Here is a 27,831-nt window from a genome sequence, read left to right as displayed (position 1 = left end):
GTGTGCCCTCTGTGTGTGTGTGCCCTCTGTGTGTGTGTGCCCTCTGTGTGTGTGTGTGTGTGTGTGTGCCCTCTGTGTGTGTGTGCCCTCTGTGTGTGTGTGCCCTCTGTGTGTGTGTGTGTGTGTGTGTGCCCTGTGTGTGTGTGTGTGTGTGTGTGTGCCCTCTGTGTGTGTGTGCCCTCTGTGTGTGTGTGCCCTCTGTGTGTGTGTGTGTGTGTGTGTGCCCTGTGTGTGTGTGTGCCCTGTGTGTGAGTAACTGTGACGATTGATGTGTGGGTGATAATGTGTGACGATGTGTACGAGTATGTGAGAAATAGTTCTTGATGCTGCTCCATGGCCCTAAGTTGGGGAGGTTTTACTCGCCTTCCGTTGCCCACTCTCTGCCAGATTGCTGTTTATTGTGTTTGGGTGGTTCGTATCCCCAAGTCTCTGTATTTCTGCCCTGGAGAGGCTGCTCTCCACACTAACCATCACAACTCACTCTCACAGTACCCCCCAGTTCATAACTTTCCACTGGCAGACTTGGCCCTCGGCTGAAGCCAATGTACACAGTGGAGGCCTCTTTACTGGTGGCCCATCTGTCAAAGGCAAACACCATTAAACGCTGGAACTCAGTATCCCAGCTTCACTGGGGGGGGGGGGGGGGGACACCGACGCTGAAATCGCGTTCAGCGACGAGGCGGAGAATCTGTTTCCCGCATGAAATCGGGACTGCCGCTGGTTCTGCGATTGTCCCCCCCCCCCCCCCCCCCGAAAAGTGCGTACTCGGGGAGTAGACCGCGCTGGAAGCATGCACCAACTCAGGCCATTGCCTGAGGCCCACCCCGCTATTCTCCACCCCCGACTGGCCGAATCCTCGATGGCGCGGTTCTAACACGGTCCTGCCGTTCAGGAAACTCGTGAGGCGGCTGCCGAATCGATCCGGGAGCGTCACAGTCGGGGGAGGGCTGATTGGAGGGCAAGGGGGGGCGCCTCATTCAGGGTGGGGGCTATGTGTACGGGTGGTCCGGGTCGGGCCAGCGGCCGACGTGGGGCACCCTTTCAGCGGTCCAGGTTGGAGGGCTGTGTCTGCCATGGAGCACGGCGGCTGCAGGTCGCGGCCGTGCGCATGCGCGGCCTCTAACCCGGAGCTCCACGATAGCTGCCTGCTAGCCTCCTGCAGGACCGGGAATCTGTCACCTTCTGATGCCAGCTTTCCTGTCATAAACACCAGTTTTCACGAGGGCATGGGGACGTAGTCCGGAAAACGGAGAATCCAGCCCATGGTCCCCGTTAACACCCAATCCCAGACCTCACAGGAGTCAGCGCTCTCAGGACAGGAAAGGCTATGAAAGCCCACCCTGGCCAAGCGGCAGCTACGCCGTACTTTATACGACCCAGAAATACGGTCTGACCTCAGACTCCCTGGTGATGTCCCTTTAAGATGGGCCACACATGGCACTTACGCAGATCAGGCTAGTGGACAATACAGAGGAAGACAGGAAGAGAGAGAGAGAGAGAGAGAGTATTAAACAGTCATAAAATTGAACTTTCCACAACTCAGGATGTGTGGACACAGGAAGGCATTGCCGGCCATGCAGTCGCAGCCAACACACCAGTCCCTTATTTCTCTCCTCCAGGCTGTGCCTGCAAGCTGCCATTTCCAAATCACCTCATAACATGTTCTATGTAGTCAGTATAAACCTTGCTACTCATAGCAGCTGGCACCCCTTCAAGAAAAATATTATAGTGTTGTAAACTAAATTAAAACCATTTAGAATGTTTCTGTTGAACACAGAACCTCAACCTCTGTCAGAGCCGAGGGGCAGGAGGCGGAGGGATCTCGCTAGGGTGGCTGATATTTAGAGAATGGAATTAGAGATGTATTATTGCTGCCACGGGGAGTGCTTCAAGCAAAGGCCATTGCATCATTTTAAAGGAAAATTCAGGGCAATGGGGAGAGAGAGGGGCAATGCGATTATTACAGGGCAATAGCGATAGTGAGGCAGTGGAATAGTTTGTGATTGAAACAGGGCAATGGGGAGAGAGTGGGGCAGTGGGATTAGTTTGGGATTGATACAGGGCTATGGGGAGAGAGTGGGGCAGTGGGATTAGTTTGGGATTGACAGGGGGCTATGGGGAGAGAGTGGGGCAGTGGGATTAGTTTGGGATTGATACAGGGATATGGGGAGAGAGTGGGGCAGTGGGATTAGTTTGCGATTGATACAGGGATATGGGGAGAGAGTGGGGCAGTGGGATTAGTTTGGGATTGATACAGGGCTATGGGGAGAGAGTGGGGCAGTGGGATTAGTTTGGGATTGATACAGGGCTATGGGGAAGGAGTGGGGCAGTGAGATTAGTTTGGGATTGATACAGGGATATGAGGAAAGAGTGGGGCAGTGGGATTAGTTTGGGATTGATACAGGGCTATGGGGAGAGGGGGGCAGTGGGATTAGTTTGGGATTGATACAGGGATATGGGGAGAGGGGGGCAGTGGGATTAGTTTGGTATTGACACAGGGATATGAGGAAAGAGTGGGACAGTGGGACTAGTTTGGGATTGATACAGGACTGTGGGGAGAGAGTGGGGCACTGGGATTAGTTTGGGATTGATACAGGGCTATGGGGAGAGAGAGTGGGGCAGTGGGATTAGTTTGGGATTGATACAGGGATATGGGAGAGAGTGGGGCAGTGAGATTAGTTTGGATTGACACAGGGCTATGGGGAGAGAGATTAGGGCAGTGGGATTAGTTTGGATTGACACAGGGCTATGGGGAGAGAGAGTAGGACAGTGGGATTAGTTTGGGATTGATACAGGACTATGGGGAGAGAGTGGGGCACTGGGATTAGCTTGGGATTGATACAGGGCTATGGGGAGAGAGAGTGGGGCAGTGGGATAAGTTTGGGATTGATACAGGGCTATGGGGAGAGAGAGTGGGGCAGTGGGATTAGCTTGGGATTGATACAGGGCTATGGGGAGAGAGAGTGGGGCAGTGGGATCAGTTTGGATTGCTCAAGTAAAGTGCCATGTTGGGTTCACAGAATCCCATAGATTCCCTGCAGTACAGAAAGAGGCAATTTGGCCCATTGAGCCTGTACCGACCCTTTGAAAGGGCTCTGCACCCAGGTCCACACCCCTTCCACCTCCTCCTTAACCCCACCGCCCTCGACACTAATTTAGCACGGCCAATCCACCTAACCTGCACATCTTTGGACTGTGGGGTGAAACCGGAGCACCCGGCGGAAACCCACGCAGACATGGGGAGAACGTGCAAAGTCCACACAATGACCCAAGGCTGGAATTGAATCCGGGTCCCTGGAGCTGTGAGGCAGCAGTGCTAACCACTGTGCCGCATGCTGGCAAATATTGATTGGCCTTTTTGCCGTGCTATGAATGTATATGCGATTGGGTCTGTTTTGGGGCTGTAACTGTGAGTATGTAACTGGTTGTAAAGAGTGACCCACAAGAACAAGCCACTCCCCAGTCCCCCATGTATCTCACAACCCCTGTCGACATCAACAGCAGCACTCCCTCGTACCTCCATTTACACAACAGCTGATGCGCTGCCAAGCCAAGTTGCCATGGCGATTAGCATTTAACCTCTGGATTCTAGATTCAGCCATATATACACGCAGAACGCACACAAAAAGCACGCAGACGATGGATCATGGAGTCATAACAACAACTTACATTCAGATAGCGCCTTGAACATGGCAAATTGTCTCAGGTGGTGAGTGTGATCAACTCAAATAGACACAGAGCCACATGAGGAGATATATGGTCAGCTGACAAAAGCTTGTTAGAAGAGATAGGCAATGGTGTGTCTTCAAGAAGGACGGAAGGACAGGTAGAGAGACACTGGGGGTTAGGGAGGAGATTCCAGAGTTCAGACCTGGAAGAATTGGCTACCAGCGATGCAGAAATCACAATCGGAGATGCGCAAGTGACCAGAATTGGAGGGGCGTGGTGACCTCACAGGGGGTGGGCTGATGGAGGTGACAGCGTTATGGAGGAATGAGGCGGAGGAAGGGTTTGAAAACAGGTTGCTTAAACAGGAGCCAGTGTCGGTCAGTGAGTCAAGGGTGCCGGGCGAATGGGACATGGAGAGAGTGTGGACACAGCAGCAGAGCTCGGATGAGCTCAAGCTAATGTTTGAGGGGTGGAATGCGAGACATTGGCCACGACTACGTTGCTATGGACAAGTCTAGAGATTCAGGAGAAGATAAGCAGGGGAAAGTACGGCAATGCCACAGAGATGAAAATAGCACATCCACGCCTGAATGAGCGAATGGGAAGGGTGAGCAGGGATTGAAAACCGCTTATTGTCACAAGTAGGCTTCAAATGAAGTTACTGTGAAAACCCCCTGATGCACCATCGATTGCACGTGAGGCGAGTGATTTACCAAAGTCAGGCTTTAATTAACTAGAACACAGCCTGGCGATCGTCTACAGTGGAAAGGGACGATCGTCAGGCTTCTGAGCATTTATACCTCGTTGATAGAGGCGTGGTTAACTCAGCCTCTCGGCCAATCGGTCGAGAGGCACATGACCGACCAGGGCCAATGGTAAGCCGACGTTCTGGCCCAATGGCAGACGAGTATGCAGATCATATCATCACACCCCCTGGTCGCCACATTCCGGTGATCCATAGCTGGAGGTTTACAAAGGCGGAATAACTTGATGGATGAGTTTTGAAAGAGGCTGGAAAGGTGTTTGAGATTCACGTAAAATAACTTTGGGAAGGAGCTCTGGAGACAGTGATGTCAAGGATAGGGCAGAGGGAAACACGGGAAACCAGAGATCGGCGAAAACTAAGAGTGGATCCTTCACTCACCAGTGCACCTTCCAGAGCGAAGACTGCAGAGGGCCCAGCCTTCTGCAGGGGCTCCATGCGACGTCTCCACCTCCGCCGACGGAATGCATCCGTCTTCCGCTGCTTCAGGTGAAATTTCCACCCAAAGAGAGAGGCGTACTCCCAACCTTCAGTCCCCAGATCGTCGGACTTGGTCTGCCAAAAGGGAAGATTGAACATTACTCAATGAGAAGGCCCAGAAGTGGGCCATTCGGCCCGTCATGCCTGTGTGGGCTCGCTGACAGAGAGTTCCCTCCGCTCTTTCTCCATCGGCTTGCACACTTTCCCTTTTCAATTACGTGTTTGCCGAAAGGTCGGTGGAAGCAAGTAGGGAATTGCAGAAGGGAATTGGTCAATACCGGAAGACATATGCAAAGAGCTAGTACAGACCTGATGGACAGAAAGGTCTCTTCCGCACTGGAATCCAAAACCCTCAAAGAGCCGTAAAAATGGTTAAAGACTTAGTGAAACAATTCTACTGACCTCAACCGATAACTACTTAACATAGAATCAACGTCCTTCGAGATTATTGTCTCATCAAACTGACCGACAGCAACTTTACACCCCTTTATTTTTCACCGTACTATTTTTAGAAGCTGTCTTGTAACACACCACCACCGATTATCTTTGCATTTTATCTCCGCAAATTATTCCGCTTATCTCTCAGTTTGGTTTATTTGACAGCACTGCTTGGAAGCAAAGGGCAACAGTGACCCCTAGTGACTCTGTGGTGTATTAAATACAATCAGAACATGTCGGAAATAAACCATTCAATAATAATAATAATTGCTTATTGTCACGAGTAGGCTCCAATGAAGTGACTGTGAAAAGCCCCTAGTCGCCACATTCCGGTGCCTGTTCGGGGAGGCTGGGAGGGGAATTGAACCCGCGCTGCTGCCTTGTTCTGCATTATAAGCCAGCTGTTTAGCCCAGCGTGCTATACCAGCCCCATTCAAGGTAAGAGAAAGAAGACATTGCATTGATTGGTCAGGATGTACTTAAATGCTTCACAACCAATGAAATACTTGGGGCTGGTTTAGCACACTGGGCTAAATCGCTGGCTCTGAAAGCGGACCAGGGCAGGCCAGCAGCACGGTTCAATTCCCGTTCCAGCCTCCCCAAACAGGTGCCGGAATGTGGCGACTAGGGGCTTTTCGCAGTAACATCATTCGATGCCTACTTGTGACAATAAGCGATTTTCATTTCATTACTTTTAAAGCGTAGAAAATGCCAAGGCCAATTTGCACACAGCAATATCCCACAAACCGGAATATATATTAATGATTTAAATCTTGGTGTGCAGGGGAAATTTCAAAGTTTGTGGATGATAAAAAACTTGGAAGTATTGTAAACTGTGAACATAGAACATAGAACAGTCCAGCACAGTACAGGCCCTTCGGCCCCCGATGTTGTGCCGACCATTTACCCTATTCTAAGATCAACCTAACCTACACCCCTTCATTTACTGCTGTCCATGTGTCTGTCCAAGAGTCGCTTAAATGTTCCTAATGACTCGGACTTCACTACTTCCTCTGGCAGTGCATTCCACACACCCACCACTCTCTGTGTAAAGAACCAACCTCTGACATCTCCCCTATACCTTCCTCCCATCACCTTAAAATTATGTCCCCTTGTGACAGCCATTTCCGCCCTGGGGAAAAGTCTCTAGCTATCCACTCTATCCATGCCTCTCATCACCTTGTACACCTCTATCAAGTCGCCTATCTGCCTTCTTCACTCCAGTGAGAAACACCCTAGCTTCCTCAACCTTTCTTCACAGATAGATACATAGAAGATAGAAGCAGGAGGAGGCCTTTTGGCCCTTCGAGCTTGCTCTGCCATTCATCACAATCATGGCTGATCATCCAGCTCAATAGCCTAATCCTGCTTTCTCCCCATAGTCTTTGATCCCATTCTCCCCAAGTGCTATATCTAGCCATCTCTTGAATATATTCAATGTTTTAGCATCAACTACTTCCTGTGGTAATGAATTCCACAGGCTCACCACTCTTTGGGTGAAGAAATTTCTCCTTATCTCTGTCCGAAATGGTTTACCCGGAATCTTCAGGCTGTGACCCCTGGTTCTGAACACACCCATCATTGGTAACATCTTCCCTGCATCTACCCTGTCTAGTCCTGTTAGAATTTTATAAGTCTCTATGAGATCCCCCCTCATTCTTCTGAACTCCAGCGAGAATAATCCCAACCTGGTCAATCTCTCCTCATATGACAGTCCCGCCATCCCTGGAATCAGTCTGGTAAACCTTCACTGAACTCCCTCGAGAGCAAGAACATCCTTCCTCAGAAAGGGAGACCAAAATTACACATAATACTCCAGGTGTGGCCTCACCAAGGCCCCTGTACAATTGCAGCAACACATCCCTGCTTCTATACTCGAAACCTCTCGCATTGAAGGCTAACATACCATTAGCCTTCTTTACCGCCTGCTGCACCTGCATGCTTACCTTCAGCGAATGGTGCACAAGGACACCCAGGTCCCATTGCACACTCCCCTCTCCCAATTTACAACCATTCAGGTAGTAATCTGCCTTCCTGTTTTTGCTTCCACAGTGAATAACCTCACACTTATTCAAATTATATTGCATCTGCCATTGATTTGCCCACTTGCCCAACCTGTCCAGATCATGCTGTAGGATCCCTGCATCCTCGTCACAATTCACCCTCCCACCCAACTTGGTATCATCTGCAAACTTTGAGATGTTACATTTTGTTCCCTCATCCAGATCATTGATATATATTGTGAATAGCTGGGGTCCCAGCACCAATCCCTGTGGCACCCCACTAGTTACTGCCTGCCAATCTGAAAAGAACCCATTAATCCCTATTCTTTGTTTCCTCTCTGCCAACCAGTTTTCTATCCACCTCAATACATTTCCACCAATTCCATGCGCTTTCATTTTGCACAATAATTTCTTATGCGGGACTTTGCCAAACGCCTTCTGAATGTCCAAATTTACCACATCGACTGGCTCCTCCTTGTCAACTGTACTGGTTACCTCTTTGAAGAATTGTACATGCACTCCAGTCCAGGCAGAATCCTGGTAAATCTCCTCTCCATCCTCTCCAAAGCGTCCACATCCTTCGATAAAAAGGCGACCAGGACTGGACACAATATTGCAAGTGTGGTCTAACTAGAGTTTTACAAAGCTGCAGCAAAACCTTGCGGCTCTTAAACTCAATTCCCCCTGTTAATGAAAGCCAACACATCATACGCCTTTTTAACAACCCTATCAGCCTGGATGGCAGCTTTGAGGGATCTATGTACGTGGACCCCAAGATCCCTCTGTTCCTTCACACTTCCAGGAACCCTGCCTTTAACCCTGTATTCAGCATTCAAATTCGACCTTCCAAAATGAATCACTTCACATTTATCGAGGTTGAACTCCATCTGCCACTGCTCAGCCCAGCTCTGCATCCTGTCAATGTCCTGTTGTAACCTGCAACAACCCTCAACGCTATCTACAGCTCCCCCAACCTGCATGTCATCGGCAAACTTACTAACCCACCCTTCCACTTCCTCATCCAAGTCATTTATAAAAACCACAAAGAGCAGAGGTCCCAGAACAGATCCTTGCGGGACACCACTGGTCACCGACCTCCAGGTGGAATACTTTTCATCCACTACCACTCACTGCCTTCTTTCGGCCAGCCAATTCTGTATCCAGACAGCCAAATGTCCCTGTATCCCATGCTCCCTGACTTTCTGAATGAGCCTACCATGGGGAACCTTATCAAATGCCTTACTGAAATCCATATACACCACATCCACTGCCCAACCTTCATCAATATGTCTCGTCACATCCTCAAAGAATTCAATGAGGCTTGTGAGGCATGACCTGACCATGACAAAGTGGAGACATCAGTCTGACCTCCCTCTGCGCTCTTCCCATTCAATAGTTTCCTCCCTTCCCATTGTTAACCTGTTCTTGCGAGGTCGGCACTCTCACCTTGCGAAGCGTCTCCACCTGTTGAAGGTCCCTCCGCCTCATGCGCACCCACCGACGCCGTCTGTTGGTGTGGTACATCTTCTCCGCTGGTGACCAGGACTTGGGTTTCCGGTCCGGTGGGATGGTAAATCCGTACTCCCATCCTGGAGAAAATGGAAAATGACAGGAAGAGATTGCAGCTGGAACAAGCCCCTCTACAGCAATCCCGCTCAAGACAAGTGCCAGGAACAAGCCAGATATCAGGAGCCAAATCACATTTCATGAAGTTGGTGATTTGTGAGTTGCCACCAGATAAAAATGACATAAACGTTGCTAAATTGACATAAAAATCCAACTGGTTGAGGGATGTGTTACAGAGAAGGGAACCATTCTAGACTACCTCCACCTCTCGTTGGTTGAGGCAATATCCAATTGATTGAAATAGGAAATCACTCAATAGTCTGAAGATAGGATCATAGGAACAGGAGGAGGCCATTCAGCCCTTCAAGCATGCCACACAGGAACAGGAGGAGGCAATTTAGCCTTTCAGTCTGTCACATAGGAACAGGAAGAGGCCATTCAGCCCCTCAAGCCTGCTGTACAGGAACAAGAGGAGGTCATTCAGCCTCTTGAACCTGTTGCAGAGGGACTTTAAACACCTGAAACATCTACAAGATGCACTGCAGGAACTCACCACAGTTCCTTCAACAGCACCTTCAAAACCCTCGACTCCTACCACCTTGAAGAACAAGAGCAGCAGGCACCTGGGAACCCCACCACTTGGAGGTTTCCTTCCAAGTCACTCACCATCCTGACTTGGAAATCATAGAATTTACAGTGCAGAAGGAGGCCATGCGGCCCATCGAGTCTGCACCGGCTCTTGGAAAGAGAACCCTACCCAAGGTCAACACCTCCACCCTATTCCAATAACCCAGTAACCCCAACCAACACTAAGGGCAATTTTGGAGACTAAGGGCAATTTATCATGGCCAATCCATCTAACCTGCACATCTTTGGACTGTGGGAGGAAACCGGAGCACCCGGAGGAAACCCACGCACACACGAGGAGGATGTGTAGACTCCGCACAGACAGTGACCCAAGCCGGATTCGAACCTGGGACCCTGGAGCTGTGAAGCCATTGTGCTAACCACAATGCTACCGTGCTGCCCTTCCTTCACTGTCACTGGGTCAAAATCCTGGAACTCCCTCCCTAGCAGCACTGTAGGTATACCTACACGTCAAGAACTGCAGCGGTTCTGGAAGACAGCTCATCACCACCTTCTGAAGGGCAAATAGGATGGGCAATAAATGCTGGCCTAACCAGCAACACCCACATCCCGTAAATGAATTTTTTAAAAACACCTTGCCAGGAGTATAAGCCAGGTGATTCCAAGTTGGTTTATAATTGGCATGGGGCAGGCGGTGGAAAGGTTGGAGATGGAGTTGGGGATGATGAGCCGGAGCTCAACGTGCTGAAGATGCAGAAAGGTTAGATAAAGGTGCAGAGATGAGTGTTAAATAGAGACACTCAACTTTACTTTCCTTCTCCTGAATAGAACATAGAACATAGAACAGTACAGCACAGAACAGGCCCTTCGGCCCTCAATGATGTGCCGAGCCATGATCACCCTACTCAAACCCACGTATCCATCCTATACCCGTAACCCAACAACCCCCCCCTTAACCTTACTTTTATTAGGACACTACGGGCAATTTAGCGTGGCCAATCCACCTAACCCGCACATCTTTGGACTGTGGGAGGAAACCGGAGCACCCGGAGGAAACCCACGCACACAGGGGGAGGACGTGCAGACTCCACACAGACAGTGACCCAGCCGGGAATCGAACCTGGGACCCTGGAGCTGTGAAGCATTGATGCTAACCACCATGCTACCCTGCCGCCCTGAATGATCAACACCTACCTTGTTCATCAACAGCTCTGTTCAGGTCAGTAGACCATTCAACGTCTTCCCATTTCCAGCCGCCCGGACACTCAATATCATCCTTAGCGAGGACCTTCTCACCATTCTACAACACAAAGGATTTCATCATCTTTTTTATCATTTGCACTCAAACCTGATCTTTGTCACAACAAACTCGAGTGAGTTCAGGCGCCTCCATCTTAAGGCACACCTGAAAGTCATAGAATCATAGAATCCCTACGGTGCAGAAGGAGGCCATTTGGCCCATCGAGACTGCACGACCCTCTGAAAGAGCTCCCTACCCAGGTCCACTCCCCGCCCTATCCCCGTAACCCCACCTAATCTTTCGACACTAAGGACAATTTTTCATAGAATTTACAGTGCAGAAGGAGGCCATTCGGCCCATTGAGTCTGTACCGGTTCTTGGAAAGAGCACCCTATCCAAGGTCAACACCTCCACCCTATCCCCATAACCCAGTAACCCCACCCAACACTAAGGGCAATTTATCATGGCCAATCCACCTAACCCACACGTCTTTGGACTGTGGGAGGAAACCGGATCACCCGGAGGAAACCCACGCACACACAGGGAGGATGTGCAGACTCCGCACAGACAGTGGCCCAAGCCAGAATCGAACCTGGGACCCTGGAGCTGTGAAGCAATTGTGCTATCCACAATGCTACCGTGCTGCCCAATTTAACATGGCCAATCCACCTAACCCACACCCTTCCTACAATTGCCTCCAGGGTGTGGAGGGGGGGTTCTTCATGGGAAGTGGCGGTCCAGGGAGCTTGTGCTGGGCTGGAGGGGCTCAGGTAGGAGTCTTCCCTGCGGTGAGGGTCTTTTGGCTGATCTCCCCATCTGCAGCCTCCAAACCCTGTAAACAGTCAGCCAGCATCAAAAATCAAAGTACAAGCCCCCTGACTCCATCTTCCGTGAAGGACCCCCCTCGGCACCCTGGAAGCAAAGTGTAGGGAGGGTAGTCACCCCCTTGCCACCCTTTGGACTGCAAGCAGCCTGGTCCCCGTCTCTCAGGACTTGCACCAATTGATGCCAGCGGAAACCTCGGCTGGACAGGGTACCAGAGCAGCCCTAGAGGCAGGTGAATCAGGTGGCAGGAGGCAGGTGAATCGGGTGGCAGGAGGCAGGTGAATCAGGTGGCAGGAGGCAGGTGAATCAGGTGGCAGGAGGCAGGTGAATCGGGTGGCAGGAGGCAGGTGAATCAGGTGGCAGGAGGCAGATGAATCAGGAGGCAGGAGGCAGGTGAATCGGGTGGCAGGAGGCAGGTGAATCGGGTGGCAGGAGGCAGGTGAATCGGGTGGCAGGAGGCAGGTGAATCGGGTGGCAGGAGGCAGGTGAATCGGGTGGCAGGAGGCAGGTGAATCGGGTGGCAGGAGGCAGGTGAATCGGGTGGCAGGAGGCAGGTGAATCGGGTGGCAGGAGGCAGGTGAATCGGGTGGCAGGAGGCAGGTGAATCGGGTGGCAGGAGGCAGGTGAATCGGGTGGCAGGAGGCAGGTGAATCGGGTGGCAGGAGGCAGGTGAATCGGGTGGCAGGAGGCAGGTGAATCGGGTGGCAGGTGAATCGGGTGGCAGGAGGCAGGTGAATCGGGTGGCAGGAGGCAGGTGAATCAGGTGGCAGGAGGCAGGTGAATCAGGTGGCAGGAGAATCGGGTGGCAGGAGGCAGGTGAATCGGGTGGCAGGAGGCAGGTGAATCAGGTGGCAGGAGGCAGGTGAATCGGGTGGCAGGAGGCAGGTGAATCGGGTGGCAGGAGGCAGGTGAATCGGGTGGCAGGAGGCAGGTGAATCGGGTGGCAGGAGGCAGGTGAATCGGGTGGCAGGAGGCAGGTGAATCAGGTGTCCTGCCTGTAAATTACATTCCAAACAGCTCTATTGAGCTATTAGCATTCTCCAGCCACACCTTGACAGGAATCTCGTTGGGGAAATGGGGAAACCCGTCCGAGACGGCGGGGCGAGCTGGGAGATTGCCAACAGGCTTTACGGACCAACGGGATACCCCCAGCTGTCGGGCTGTCCCGCAGAATTCTGGTCTCTGTTTCCAAAGTCCCTTGATTGGGGAGAAGGTCACACCTTATAACGAAGGCGTTAAATAGAAGGTGATTCGGGAACCATCACCGATGAGAATAGGAGAAATCTGATTTGGGCCTTGTTACCATATTTTGCCTCACCTCGGGAGCTGGGGGGTAGATGGGGGTTTCCAATCAGTGAGACTTCCCAGCGATGTGAGGCAGGTTTGACAGAACAGACCGTTCCTTCCCACCCAATCATTTTCACACATCAAGATTAATCTCAACATTGAGCCCCCTCCGGCTAGTGAGATACTGAAGGGTTGAACAGCTTAGAGGAGAAACAGTTTCACCCACGGCGTGTTGGGGTCTGGACCTCACTGTCCGAAAGGGTAGAGGCAGAAACCCTCATCGTATTGATCTGAACTTGAGGTGCCACAACCTACAGGACAGGGAAGTGGGATTAGGTTGGAAGGCTCAGTGTTTCCGAGCATGGAAAGATGAGATGGATGGGATTGGTACCCCATTAAAGACAGAAATAAGGAGGAATTTCGGGCGAAATTCTCCGCACCCGCGGAAAGTCGGCAAACCGTCGTAAAAATCGGGACCGTTTTACGACGGTCGCGAAGGCTTCATTTCCCGACGGATTCACTTCCTGGAAATGGGCTAGTAGCGCGGCCGCGTCAATTACGTGCGTGATGACAACGGAACGCGACGACGACACGAACCCGCCCATGTGACGCCGCCCGACGCCGTAAAAAGGCGCGGCCGACCACAGAATCTGTCGGGCAGGATGTCGGAGCCTAGGCGAGCTGCTCCTCGCTTTATTGATGCAGACGTCGAGGCGCTGCTCGATGCCGTGGAGCAGAGGAGGGGCATCATCCGCCCGCGGAGAGGGCATCGGCAACCTGCCAGCACGGTATGCCAGGCCTGGCGTGACGTGGCTGCTGCCGTCAGTGCTGTGGGGCAGACCCCTCGCTCAGCAGAGCAGTGCCGAAAGAAGCTACATGACCTCACCAGGTCTGCCAGGGTAAGTGCCATGAGGGTGCCCCCTAGTCACAACCATCCCTCCCCCTTAACTGCCCGGGGGGGGGGGGGGGGGGGGGGGAGAGGGATTGGGGCAGAGTTATTTGAGGGTGGTTCACAAAGTTGTCACAGACCCAGCGCTCTGGCCCCGAGGAGAGATGCAATCATCTGATGACAACTTGCCCCCCCCCCAAACTGTGCCAGTATCAGAACGGACTTCTGAGACCTACCGTTTTGTAATGATCTACCTATGTTCCCCCAACAGGCCAAGGCCGGTCAAAACCACCGTGAGCGGCACAAGACTGGAGGGGGTTCGCCCAACATGCACCCCCTCAGCACCTTTGAACAGAGGGCACTGGACCTTGTTGGGGGGTCTGCCACCCGCGATATCGCGCAATGCGAGGTTGGCGGAACTGCAGCAAGTGAGACAACCCTCCCTGACAAACACCCCCCCCCATTCTCTGTCCCTTCACACACCCTGCCCACTGGGCCACCTCCCCATCCTCTGTCCCTTCACACACCCTGCCCACTGGGACACCTCCCCATCCTCTGTCCCTTCACACACCCTGCCCACTGGGACCGTCCAGCGGCCTGCCGAGCAAATCGAAATAACCCGTCTCATTCTCTTCCCTAGGACGTGATGCCGAACGACCAGGGCCGTCTGGCTGCAGACGGAGACAGGAATCTGCCGCCACCTCACCCGGGGCCTCACAACAGAGGGTGCCCGATCAGCGGGCAGCCCTATCCGCCCCAACCCAATCTGCGGACCAGGACGCACAGAGGGTTCGAAGTCCACCACCACCACCAGAAATGGCCAGGGACAACCCTCCTGTCGCTGAGCGGCCCCACACCCTGGACGAGGACCTAAAAATTGAGAGCGTCGGGCTTGCGGCACTGCTTTCTCCCACCACATCCATCATCCCAGAGATACACACCCCGGCGGGCCTATTTAGTGATGAGTCTCCTGGGGCACAGTCTGGTTGGCACATCACAGATGAGCAGGTACAGCAGGTGGAGGTCGGAGCAACAGAGGGCCCGGACTCGCGGAGGCCAGACCAGGCCCAGGATGCAGCTGGCTCCCAGATGTTTTCGGAGTTCCTGGAGTTTATCAACCCACCCGCACAGCCGATGCCTCAGGAAACCCAGGGAAACAATGACGGGATGAGGGCTTCCTTCCAGACTCTGCAGACGCTGTTAGAGGAGTCGAACCGCGTCCAAGAGCAGGGAGTGGTGCCGCTCATGGCAGAGACCCAGTCCGACACCGCACGGGTGGCATCCGCGGTGGAGGCAATGGGTCAGGTTATGCAAGACGTTGGGGTTAATGTGCACGCGTCATCCTCGGCCCTGGACAGGGTTGCCCTCTCACAGGCAGCAATGTGCCAGAGCCAAACCGACATTGCCGGCACCCTGCGGGCCATGGCCGAGTCTCAGCAGGTCATTGGCCAGTCGCAGCACGCCATGGCACAGTCCCAGCAGTCGATAGCACAGTCCCAGCTGTCAGTCGCGGAGACCATCAACCGCCTGACACATGTGCTGGATGGCGTCGTGCACACACAGGTTGAGATCGCACAGTCCCTGGCGGGAATGTCTAACTCCCTGGACTCCGTCTCTGCAAACCTTCGGATCCTGGTGGATACCGTTGCAGGCCTCCAGGACTGGCAGCGCCAGGTGTCAGTGGTGCGACGGGGAACCTCCCCGCTCGCACCTCTGTCCCAAAGTGAGGCCCGGGGGCCACCGGGCTCACCGAGGGAGGAGGAGGTTTCGGGGCCCATCCCATTAACTCCATCACGGGACGTCCCGGAATTCTCGGCCTCCCCCCGTCCCATCCCTGGTGCATCGGGTGGGCAGCAGGCAGAGCAGGGTGGCACAATGTCACCCGAGACGCCCGCAGAGCAGCCTGGCCCATCAAGGCCGGGTCGCCCCAGGAAACGCATAGCCAAGGAGAAACGAGTCGAGGGGGGCGATTCGCAGCAATCCTCCTCCACTCCTGCTGTATCATCTGGGGAGTCACTTAGACGTAGTGGTAGGGCCCGTAAGGCAACTAAGATAGACACTGAGTAAGTTGGCACGGGTGAAGGGCACAGTTTAGTTGTAGGGGCTAGGGCACCTGTAAATAATTGTTAATATTAAACGCACTGTTCCACCTTACTTGTAATACCGTGTGATTGTTCCACAGCCACAGGAATCGTGATGGTGACCGAGTGTCGCTGGGGGTGACGGGTGGTGAAACCTCGGTGCCGGGTGTGCAGTCCCTGCCCCTACCCCCCTCCCACAGCTAGCCCACGCGGGCACGTGATGGAGTGTCAGTGACGAACTCAGCGGCCACCAAGGTGGATGGTTCAGCTATTGCCATGGGTCAGACTCTCTCTAACGATTCTGAGCTCACAGCTCTTCGCAGAGCGGGCTGTCATCATTCCACATGGCACTGATCACACCCGCTGACACAGCCATCAATGTTGTGCCATTCCGTCTGTACCCAGTGATAAGCGTCATGTCGAAGTGGAGCAGTGTACAATGAGGGGGGGGGGGGGGGGGGGGGGGGTTGTGGTGGTGGCAGTTGTGTGGTGACCCTCTGCATGACTAGCGATGCAGGTGGTGGTTTGGTGTTCATCGGGGACGTCACATGCGATGCGTGAACCGTGCTGCCACCATGGCGTCGCGTGCCCGCCGTCCTTGCCGGGTCCGTCGTGCCGCCTCCTGGACATCACCAGCACCTGGGTCGTGTCTGCGTGCTGCGCCCGCCACTCCGCCAGCGTCCTCCTCCGCCTCCTCCTCCTCCTCCTCCTCCTCTGTGCTGGCACCACTGCCACTAGCTTCTCCCTCCGCCTCCTGCAACAGGTCATCTCCCCTCTGCATCGCGATGTTGTGCAGCGCACAGCAGACCACTACAATGCGAGCGACCCTGTCGGCCTGGTACTGCAGGGCCCCTCCGGAGCGGTCCAGGCACCTGAATCTCATCTTCAGGAGGCCAAGGCAGCGCTCCACCACACCCCTGGTTACTGCATGGGCCTCGTTGTATCGGGTTTCCGCGTTGGTCTGAGGCCTCCGTATAGGCGTCATCAGCCAAGACCTCAGCGGATAACCCCTGTCACCTAGCAACCAGCCCCTCAGCCGGGGGGGACGTCCCTCAAAAATCGCAGGGATGAACGACTGCGCTAGTATGTAGGAGTCATGCACACTCCCTGGGAACCTTGCACAGACGTTCATGAACCTCATGTGGGGGTCGCATACCACCTGGACATTAATGGAGTATGTCCCCCTCCTGTTTGTGAACACGTCCCTGTCCACAGCAGGCGGGCGCATGGGGACGTGAACACAGTCGATTGACCCCTGAACCCTCGGTATCCCGGCCACACTGGCAAATCCACGGGCTCGTGAGTCTTGACTTGCTCGGTCCTCGGGAAAGGTGATGTAGCGATCGGCGATGGCATAGAGGGCGTCGGTCACATCCCGGATGCACCTGTGCACCGATGACTGGGAGATCCCAGAGACGTCCCCGCTTGGAGACTGGAAGGAGCCGGTAGCATAGAAGTTCAGAGCGACCGTCACCTTGATGGCTACCGGGATCGCGTGTCCTCCCCCCGTTCCACGTGGGGCGAGGTGCGACAGGAGTTGGCAGATATGTATCACCGTCTGCCTACTCAGCCGGAGTCTTCTCCTGCAGGTGATGTCCGGCATTGTTAGGAAAGAGACCCGGACACGGTACACCCTCGGCTTTGGTCGTCGCCTCTGACGCCGTGGCTGCACCCTCACTCTCTCCTCTTCCTCTTCCTCCTCCTCCTCCTCCTCCTCCTCCTCCTCCCCCCCCCCCCCATGCTGCTCGACGACTGGCAACTCCTCGGCCCTTCCCTCTGCTGCTGCAGCTGGCCCTGCAGCCACTGCGGGTTGTGGGTGTGGATGCTGCTGCATCTCCAAATCCAGTAGAGCGGCCCCAACCACTGCGCAGAACATCGCCGTTCTGTTCCCATACATCGTGCTAACCTACAGAAGGGTGGTAGGAGGCAGAGAAACGGGACATGTTAGACGGACGTTAGTCGACACCTCGGCAGCCGCCAGCCATGGGATACCAGTGTGTCCCGGTGGCCTGGTCGCACTGCTGACACGCGGTCAGCCTAACCCCTGGTCACTTTCTGCATCCAACGGCCAGTAAACTATGGCCTCCTCACGGGTGCGTCAGTGGCCTGTGGCCGGAAGCCACAGGGGAACCAGCGGCCGTGTCCTCGTCACCTGCACACCATGGCATGGTGGCAGACATTTTGTTACGGGGTTGGACGGCTCACTCTCTACCTAACCCCCCCCCCCTCCGTCGCCCCCCACTGCCCCCTCCGTCTCCCCCACTGCCTCCCCCGTCTCCCCCACTGCCCCCTCCGTCTCCCCACTGCCCCCTCCGTCTCCCCCACTGCCTCCTCCGTCTCCCCCACTGCCCCCTCCGTCTCCCCACTGCCCCCTCCGTCTCCCCCACTGCCTCCTCCGTCTCCCCCACTGCCCCCTCCGTCTCCCCCACTGCCCCCTCCGTCTCCCCCACTGCTTCCCCCGTCTCCCCCACTGCCTCCTCCGTCTCCCCCACTGCCCCCTCCGTCTCCCCCACTGCCCCCTCCGTCTCCCCCACTGCCTCCCCCGTCTCCCCCACTGCCTCCCCCGTCTCCCCCACTGCCTCCCCCGTCTCCCCCCCACTGCCCCCGTTCTGGACCCCCTCCCGTTCCCAGGGATGCCTTCCCCGTTGTGGCCAGACTCGAGCGATGCGCTGAACGGTGCGCTGAGCAGTGCGCAGAGTGGTGCCCTGACCTCCTCCAAGCAGTCGTCAGCCAGGCCGACTGGTTGACGAATTTAAAAAGCAGGTGTGTTTCACGACGTCCAAACAGGGCGCCATGACGTCGGGACTTCGGCCCATCCGGGCCGGTGAATAGCGGGGGGGCTCTCAGTGGCGATTCTGGTCGTGTCAGGGGCGGGAAGGAGGCGTTTGTCGGGAAACGCGACTCCGACAATTTGCGGGGTTCGGAGAATAGCGGGAGGGCGTCGGAACAGCGTCGCCGTAAAAATTTCCGACGCCCGCTATTCTCCGACCCGTCGTGAGTCCGGAGAATCTCGCCCTTCATCTCTCAGAGGGTAGTGAATCTGTGGAATTCGTTACCGCAGGGAGCTTAGAGGCCGGGTCGTTAAGTCTGTTCAAGGCTGAGATAGACAGATTTTTTATCAGTGAGGGAATCAAGGGTTATGGGGTTAAGGCGGGAAAGCGGAGTTGAGGATTATCATATCAGATCAGTCATGATCTCATTGGAATGGCCGAGCAGATTCGTTGGGCCGAATGGCCCACTTCTGCTCAATCATCTTGTGCCCTTCTGGCCCAATAGCCTCTTTTGTTCTGTAAATCTACGACCTCCTTATGTTTGGAAGTGAAAGTCCCAAGTAAAAACCATAGACTGCTTTCCCCTTCGAGGAGGAGAGCTGACTGCTGGTGATCTAACCTGAGGATCACCACACCTCCGGCGAGGGCCAATGTTGAGAAGGCGAGGTCTTCATGAATAACCTCAGTCGATACGGGAATTGAACCCACACTGTCGGACTTGCTCTGTACCATGAACCAGCTATCCAACCAAATGAGCTAACTGACATTCTGTGCTTATGAACAGAATTATCAAGGTCAACAGAGTAGTGACTAAAGTATGTGGGATTTATGAATAAAAGCATAATATACAAAAGGAAGAAAGTTATGTTTACCCTTTCTAAAGCATTGCCTCTCGCCCCGGCTGGAGAATTGTGCCCCATTCTGGGCATCACTTTGAAAAGGGATGTCAAGGTTTTGGAAAGAGTACAGAGGACAGTTACTAAGATGGTTCCGGAGCGAGGGATTATTTACTGGGGCGGACTGGAGAAATGGGTGTGGGGAGGAGATATTCTTCTTTGAACACAGAAAGTAAAAAGGAGACATGATTGAGATGTTTGAAATCATGAAGGGTTTAGATCGAGTTAATGGAGAAAGATTGTTGACAACGGTTGAAGAATCATTAACCAGAGGGCATGGGGCGGGATTCTCGAAATGGAGGCAGAGTGTTCATGCCGTCATGAACGCCGTCGCGTTCACGACAGCGTGAAACGGGCGTGGCCACTACCGATTGTGGCCCCCATAGGGGCCAGCACGGCGCTGGAGCGGTTCACGCCGCTCCAGCCTCCCTTCCCGGCGCCAACTGGGCTCCGCGCCAACCCGCGCATGCGCAGTGGCACCGGGATGAGGGGCTGGCTTAGCTCAGTGGGCTAGACAGCTGGTTTGTGATGCAAAACAAAGCCAGCAGCGCGGGTTCAATTCCCATACAAGCTTACCCTAACAGGCGGTGGAATGTGGCGACTAGGGGCTTTTCACAGTAACTTCATACTTGTGACAATAAAATATTATTATTATGAGGTGCTTGGTACAGATTTAACGGTAACCCTCGAAGGGAGAGAGAATTTGAGAAATACCTGAAATAAATGATATTATGAGTGAGGGGTAGTGGGAGTATCGGCAGCTCACTCAACGAGCCGACACGGACATAATGGGATGAATGGTATCAATCTGTAAAGGTACTTACAATATCAGTGTAGGCCTCGGTCATTTGAATCCACTGACCCCCTGGCAACCGGACTTGGTTCTCAAACGCTTCCTCGACAAAGGTCATGTGCCCGGCATCGACATCGTAGAGCATGCTGCAAGTGGGAATTCCCGGAAATGCATTAAATGAATCCCTCCACCTCATTCAAACCGCTAGCCATGACCAAAGGCTGTTACGCATACACAAACAGTAATATACACTTCTTCCTTTGTTAATAAACCACCGTTGTCATTTCACACTGCCTCGCCATATTACCTGACGCTACAATAGCAGGGGCTGGTTTAGCTCACTCAGCTAAATCGCTGGCTTTTAAAGCAGACCAAGCAGGCCAGATGTGCGGTTCGATTCCCTTATCAGCCTCCCCAGACAGGTGCCGTAATGTGGCGACTAGGGGCTTTTCACAGTAACTTCATTGAAGCCTACTCGTGACAATAAGTGATTTTCATTTCATTTCAATGAAGGGCCATATATCGCCAGGCAAAGCTGAAAACTGCAACAAACACACCATTTATAAATCCAGATAACGCGTCCAGCAACAAAACCATTCCACCACCCTGTCCAGATTACACAGGCGTCCCTTCCTGGAGCTCGTGTCAGCTGAGCTTGTTCAGGCCAGCTGTCTATTTAGTGATGGCTGAAACCTCTTCCTTGCCATTGACTAGCGACTAATGGTTGACTAGTTTTCTTGGGCAGAGATTAGCAGGATCTCTTGGGAGTCAGGATGACTTTGGGATGATGGTGATGTAGCTGATAAACTCCTATTTGGGGTGTCCCCAGAGCTCACTGACTGGATAGAAAGAATTCATCCAGCTCTGGTACTTTCACAAGCTTGACGGTCAATAAAAATACTTTGCAAGTGCCGTTACTGCAAGTGCAGCGGCCAATTGATGCACAGCAAGATCCCACAATAGGAATATAATAACCAGAGAGAGGGTGTGATTTACCTGAATGGGAACAGAGTGCCGTAGTGAGCATGTTTAACCAGGTGTATATCAGTGCTCGGAGCGCTGGTTAACATCACTCCATTGACCACCCACATTCGGGTAAATACGGGGCGTCAGCGGGGAATGTCAGGACAGCGAGGCCACACTGAGTCCCATCTGTACACTGAGAAACTCCGCTCACTGGAACTCCTCAGTACAGAAGGAAATCGGGACCCCATTTAAAAATGGGATCTCTTTACCCCTCTCCCCCGGCAACCTCAAACCCCCCAAAGCCCCACTCACCGATATCAGGGCCCCCTGCATGGCGCAGGGCAACCCTGGGGCCCTATCCCCGACGTGGGGAAAATGTGAGCTTGGCACTGGCAGCCTAGCATCCCTGTCAATGCTAACTGACAGTGCCACCTGGGCAGTGTGGCAGTGCCAGGCTGGCACCCATCCTGCAGTGCCAGGGTTTCAGGCTGACATCAGCAGTGCCAGGGCACCACCTTGCCCAGAGGGCCAGCACCTGGGGGCCACCCATCCCCTGGGAGACCCTAGGGTGTGCCGTTCTGTCTGCTCCCCATTTGTGGAGACTAGCGCTGAACAATGCTCGCCCGAGATCTCCAAGGGAAGGGGTTAGTTCCCATCACCTTGGCCAGATCCAGGGAATGCTTATAGAGTGAGACGAGCTTGGCTAAAAAGTGATCCCACCCACAATATGCGGGATTCATGTCGCGACGTCTCACAAGATCGTGTTATATCTCACGAGGAGTGACGAGCCGGGTAGATCCCAGAAGAGGGATCTCTCGGCATCCACCAGCCGAGCCGTGCTGCGTTCGGGATCAACACGGCTACATTGTACCTGGGGTTTTTCTTTACAGTTGTTGAGGGATTAATATTGGCCAGGATACTGAGCAGAGCCCTACTCTTCATCAAAATAGCTCGCCGGATCTGTCTCATTCACCTGAGAGGTCCGACAATGCCAATGATCAAATATCTGATTTGAGTGATGACACTCCTGGCAGAGCAGCATGGCCTCCGTGCTGCCTTGGAGCATCAGCCTGGATTTCTGTGCTCAAACTGGACTCAAACCCTCAATCATCTGACTTGGAGTGAAAATGCTGCCACTGAAACATGGCTGCCACATGGGGTGGGATTAGGGTTAGGGTTAGAGAATCTCGCCCCGCCGCCCCGAAGCCGCCCTCCCTATTCTCCGCCGCCATTTATCGGGCGCCAGCGGGATTGCCACCACACTGGTCGGGGGCCGTTGACAGCGGCCCGCCCCGGTAATTCTCCGGACCCCGATGGGCCGAGTGGCCGACGAGTTAGGCCCAGTCCCACCAGCGTGAATTACTCACCTCCCACACGGCGGGATCTGGCAGGTGAGTGTGCAGGGGCTGTCCTGGAAGGGTACGGGGCGGGTTCCGACCCGGGGAGATTCTTATCCTCTGGCTGGCATGAAGCACGAACCTCGATGCCGACGCCAGCTGGGAAACAGCATCGGAAAAGGGACAGCGAATCCGTTTTGTCCCAATGCTGAATTCTTCGCCGTAGCAAGATCTCCGCATCCGGTGGTGGGCGGCGGAAAATCCAGCTCATCTTTAATATCTAGATCTCTTTGTTGGGAAGATTCAATGACTGAACCTCCGTAACCTCTGGGGGAGATATTCACCACCATAACCTCTGGGGGAGAGATTCACCACCGTAACATAAGAACAAAAGAACATAAGAACATAAGAACTAGGAGCAGGAATAGGCCATCTGGCCTCTCGAGCCTGCTCCTCCATTCAATTAGATCATGGCTGATCTTTTGTGGACTCAGCTCCACTTTCCGGCCCGAACACCATAACCCTTAATCCCTTTATTCTTCAAAAAACTATCTATCTTTACCTTAAAAACATGTAATGAAGGAGCCTCAACTGCTTCACTGGGCAAGGAATTCCATAGATTCACAACCCTTTGGGTGAAGAAGTTCCTCCTAAACTCAGTCCTAAATCTACTTCCCCTTATTTTGAGGCTATGTCCCCTACTTCTGCTTTCACCCGCCAGTGGAAACAACCTGCCCGCATCTATCCTATCTATAACCTCTGAGGGAAGAGATTCATCACCCTCTGAGTGAAGATATTCCTCCTCGTCTCAGTCCTAACTGGCCTGACCCTTACTCTGAGACTTGTCCCCTGGTTCTAGATCCAGCCCCCCAACCAGGGGAAACATCCTTCCCTGAATCCACCCTGCTGAATACTGTATGAATGCTGTACACTTCAATGAGACTACCTCTCATTCCAGAGAATACAGGCCCGGACTGTTCAATATCTCATCACAGGACATTTCCGCCATCCCAAGATTCAGCCTGGTGGACCTTCGCGCACTCCCTCAGTAACAAATATAATCTTCCTTCAATAAGGAGGCCAAAACTGTCCACATTACTCCTGGTGTGGTCTTACCAAAGCTTTTTAAGATGCCTCAAAGGTTATGAGGAGAAGAAAGTATCGTGAGTAATACCTCCCTCTGTTCTTTCTTATTACATGTGAGAGTTTCATTAAGGTTTCACAGTGCAGAACATGGAGTCACCTTGCCTCGTAAATTAATCCCTTCCATGTCCTTTGCCACAGTTTCAATCCACCACCACCTTCCTCTGCGCTGGGAATGGGTGATGGGTGAATGTAGGCCTAGCCAGCGAACCCCACATGCCTTGAATGAGTAAAAAAAATACATATCCACTCACGTTTTCTCAGGACAGATGAACCAGTCCCCGGCCCAAGCCCAGCCTGGGGAAGGCTGAAAGGAATCTTTGGGGAGCTTGATCTTTCCAGTAACATTTGTGTATTTCGGGTAGGTGAGGCCTGTAGTTCCCCAGTTACCCACGAGAGCCAACTTGGTCTGGTTTTCATACTGCGTAATAAACGTGGCTCCATTAGCCATAATGCAGTTCAACACATTCAAACAAGAAGGCGTCAACCGTTAGCAAAGAAATGGATCACAACACAAAGATACTGACACAAATGTCGAAGGAAGTTGTCGTGGGATCGGTGTGTAAACACTCACTACGTAAAGCCACTATGGACTGCAGCTTTTACTGTCCCCAGGTCACTCTGGAACTCCACATATACTATGATCAGTCATTCTAGACCATTTACCAACCAGGTTCACACAAGAATAAACATTTACTATAATCAGGCCACTTTTGGACATATCTGAAGTGTACATTATTTAGTAACACAGGACTCTGAAGGATACATTATTTAGTAACACAGGACTCTGAAGGATACACTATTTAGTAACACAGGACTCTGAAGGATACATTATTTAGTAACACAGGACTCTGAAAGATACACTATTTCTTAACACACGACTCTGAAGGAATCATCATTTTGTAACAGGACTCTGAAGTATACATTATTTAGTAACACAGGACTTTGAAGTATACATTATTTAATAACATGGGACTTTGAAATGTACATTATTTAATAACACAGGACTCTGAAGGATACATATTTAGTAACACAGGACTCTGAAGAATAATTTATTTAGTCACACAGGACTCTTAAAGATACATTATTTAGTAACACAGGACAATGAAGTGTACATTATTTAGTAACAGAAGTCTTTGAAGTGTACATCATTTAGTAACATGGGACTCTGAAGTGTACATTATTTAGTAACATGGGACTCTGAAGTGTACATTATTTAGTAACATGGGAGTCTGAAGTGTACATTATTTAGTAACACAGGACTCTGAAGTATACATTATTTAGTAACATGGGACTCTGAAGTGTACATCATTTAGTAACATGGGACTCTGAAGGATACATTATTTAGTAACATGGGACTCTGAAGTGTACATTATTTAGTAACATGGGAGTCTGAAGTGTACATTATTTAGTAACATGGGACTCTGAAGTGTACATTATTTAATAACATGGGACTCTGAAGTGTACATTATTTAATAACATGGGACTTTGAAATGTACATTATTTAATAACACAGGACTCTGAAGGATACATATTTAGTAACACAGGACTCTGAAGGATAATTTATTTAGTCACACAGGACTCTTAAAGATACATTATTTAGTAACACAGGACAATGAAGTGTACATTATTTAGTAACAGAAGTCTTTGAAGTGTACATCATTTAGTAACATGGGACTCTGAAGTGTACATTATTTAGTAACATGGGACTCTGAAGTGTACATCATTTAGTAACATGGGAGTCTGAAGTGTACATTATTTAGTAACATGGTACTCTGAGGTGTACATCATTTAGTAACATGGTACTCTGAAGTGTACATTATTTAATAACATGGGACTCTGGTGTACATTATTTAGTAACATGGGACTCTGGTGTACATTATTTAGTAACATGGGACTCTGGTGTACATTATTTAGAAACATGGGACTCTGGTGTACATTATTTAGTAACACAGGACTCTGAAGTATACATTATTTAATAACATGGGACTCTGGTGTACATTATTTAATATCACCGGAGAATCTCTGATATCAGTGGAACTCACAGTTTCTGCAAAGACGGACAGCTTTCCCTCAGTGAACTCATTAAATTCCTTGTTATCCGCTGCCATTCCAAACCAGATACGCACTCGCAGCTGTGCTGGGATCTTATCAAACTTTAACTCATTCCGTGGATGCTGCGGGAGAAGGCGAGGAGATGGAACTCGATGCACAAGTGAAAACAACGACACAGTGAAGACCACCGCTCTTGGGACTCACTGATTCCAATAGATACTGCACAGTCTGACCCCCCCCCCCCCCCTCACCGAGGCCAGCTCTCTGCCTGAAACTGCTCAGGGAGGTGACGAGGAGGTGACAGTCCACTACCAGGGGGACTGTCAGTGAATTATCTCCCTGTCCTGAATAGATGGTTTGCTGTAGAATATTCCAATCAGTCCCATTCCCTGCTCTATCTCAGAGCCCTCTTTGACAACAAATTGGGAAATAATATCGGAGACGCAATATGTACATCACAAGTTCCCACAAACAATAATTCAAGCATTTTATTGCAAGGTTGGTTGGGGAAATCAGTGATATAAACAACTCCAGGGAGAACTCCCCGTCCCCCAACACCACTCATCCCCAAGACTATTTTGTGTAATCATTTAAACCGCGGACAGGGTTATTCTTTAATATCTAAAATGGCACCTCAGACAATGTGGCACTGTCCATGTGCTGTACAACCTTCTGACCCAGCGTGTTTCTCACTGGGTTACTGCTGGCATCTCAATAGATCATAGAACCCTAACCCTAACCCTGGAATCATAAACTCACAAAATTATACAATCATAGAATCCCTACACTGCAGAAGAAGGCCATTCAGCCCACCAATACTACACTGACCCTTTGAAAGAGCACCCTACCTAAACCCAATCACCTGTCCTATCCCTGCAACCCTAACCCAAGGGAAATTTATCATGGCCAATCCACCTAACCTGCACATCTTTGGACTGTGGGGGGGAAACCAGAGCACCCGGAGGAAACCGACACAGACACGGGGGAGAAAATGCAAACTCCACACCGACTGTCATCTGAGGTTGCAATCAAACCTGGGTCCCTGGTACTGAGAGGCTGCAGTGCTAACCACTGCCAGTTCTAACCACTAAATAGTGCTAGCCACTGCCAGTGCTAACCACTAACCAGTGCTAACCACTGCCAGTGCTAACCACTAACCAGTGCTAGCCACTACCAGTGCTAACCACTAACCAGTGCTAGCCACTGCCAGTGCCAACCACTAACCAGTGCTAACCACTGCCAGTGCTAACCACTAACCAGTGCTAGCCACTGCCAGTGCTAACCACTAACCAGTGCTAACCGCTGCCAGTGCTAACCATTAACCAGTGCTAACAACTGCCAGTGCTAACCACTAACCAGTGCTAGCCACTGTCAGTGCTAACCACTAACCAGTGCTAACCACTGCCAGTGCTAACCACTAACTAGTGCTCACCACTGCCAGTGCTAACCATTAACCAGTGCTAACGACTGCCAGTGCGAACTACTTACCAGTGCTAATCAGTGCCAGCGCTAGCCACTAAACAGTGGTAACTACTAACCTGTACTAACCACTTACAAGTGCTAACCAGTGCCAGTGCTAACCACTAACCTGTGCTAAGCACTGCCAGTGCTAACCTGTGCCAGAGCTAACCACTAACCAGTGCTAACCACTAACCTGTGCTAACCACTGCCTGTGCTAACCACTTCCAGTGCTAAACACATACCAGAGCAAACCACTAACCTGTGCTAACCACTGCCTGTGCTAACCACTGCCAGTGCTAACCACGTACCAGAGCTAATCAGTGCCAGTGCTAACCACTAACCTGTGCTAAGCACTGCCAGTGCTAACCAGTGCCAGTGCGAACCACTAACCAGTGCTAACATCTTGTTATTCAAGGGGTCCCAGCTGGTTCCGCTTTCATCTCACTGACTCTGCACCACTGGATCCACTACACTCGATCACTCAATATGGACTGTCCCCTACACTCGATCACTCAATATGGACTGTCCCCTACACTCGATCACTCAATATGGACTGTCCCCTACACTCGATCACTCAATA

At 52.1% G+C, this 27,831-nt stretch overlaps 1 protein-coding gene across 1 annotated transcript in view; it reads right to left on the bottom strand.

The window, feature by feature from the left end:
* The window catches only part of dysf (dysferlin, limb girdle muscular dystrophy 2B (autosomal recessive)), a 450,750-nt gene that overhangs the window by 188,836 nt on the left and 234,083 nt on the right, over window positions 1-27,831 (bottom strand). The window contains exons 25-30 of the mRNA XM_038793128.1: window positions 25,781-25,912; window positions 23,990-24,156; window positions 20,321-20,435; window positions 10,702-10,807; window positions 8,800-8,942; window positions 4,814-4,987 (exon numbers count right to left, since the gene is read on the bottom strand). Of these exons, the coding sequence (XP_038649056.1) occupies window positions 4,814-4,987; window positions 8,800-8,942; window positions 10,702-10,807; window positions 20,321-20,435; window positions 23,990-24,156; window positions 25,781-25,912 (837 nt within the window). The remainder of the gene's footprint in view (window positions 1-4,813; window positions 4,988-8,799; window positions 8,943-10,701; window positions 10,808-20,320; window positions 20,436-23,989; window positions 24,157-25,780; window positions 25,913-27,831) is intronic.

Source organism: Scyliorhinus canicula, chromosome 3 (genome assembly GCF_902713615.1).
Source record: "Scyliorhinus canicula chromosome 3, sScyCan1.1, whole genome shotgun sequence".
NCBI classification, from domain to species: Eukaryota; Metazoa; Chordata; class Chondrichthyes; order Carcharhiniformes; family Scyliorhinidae; genus Scyliorhinus; species Scyliorhinus canicula.
This window is presented reverse-complemented; position numbering and strand designations above follow the sequence as displayed.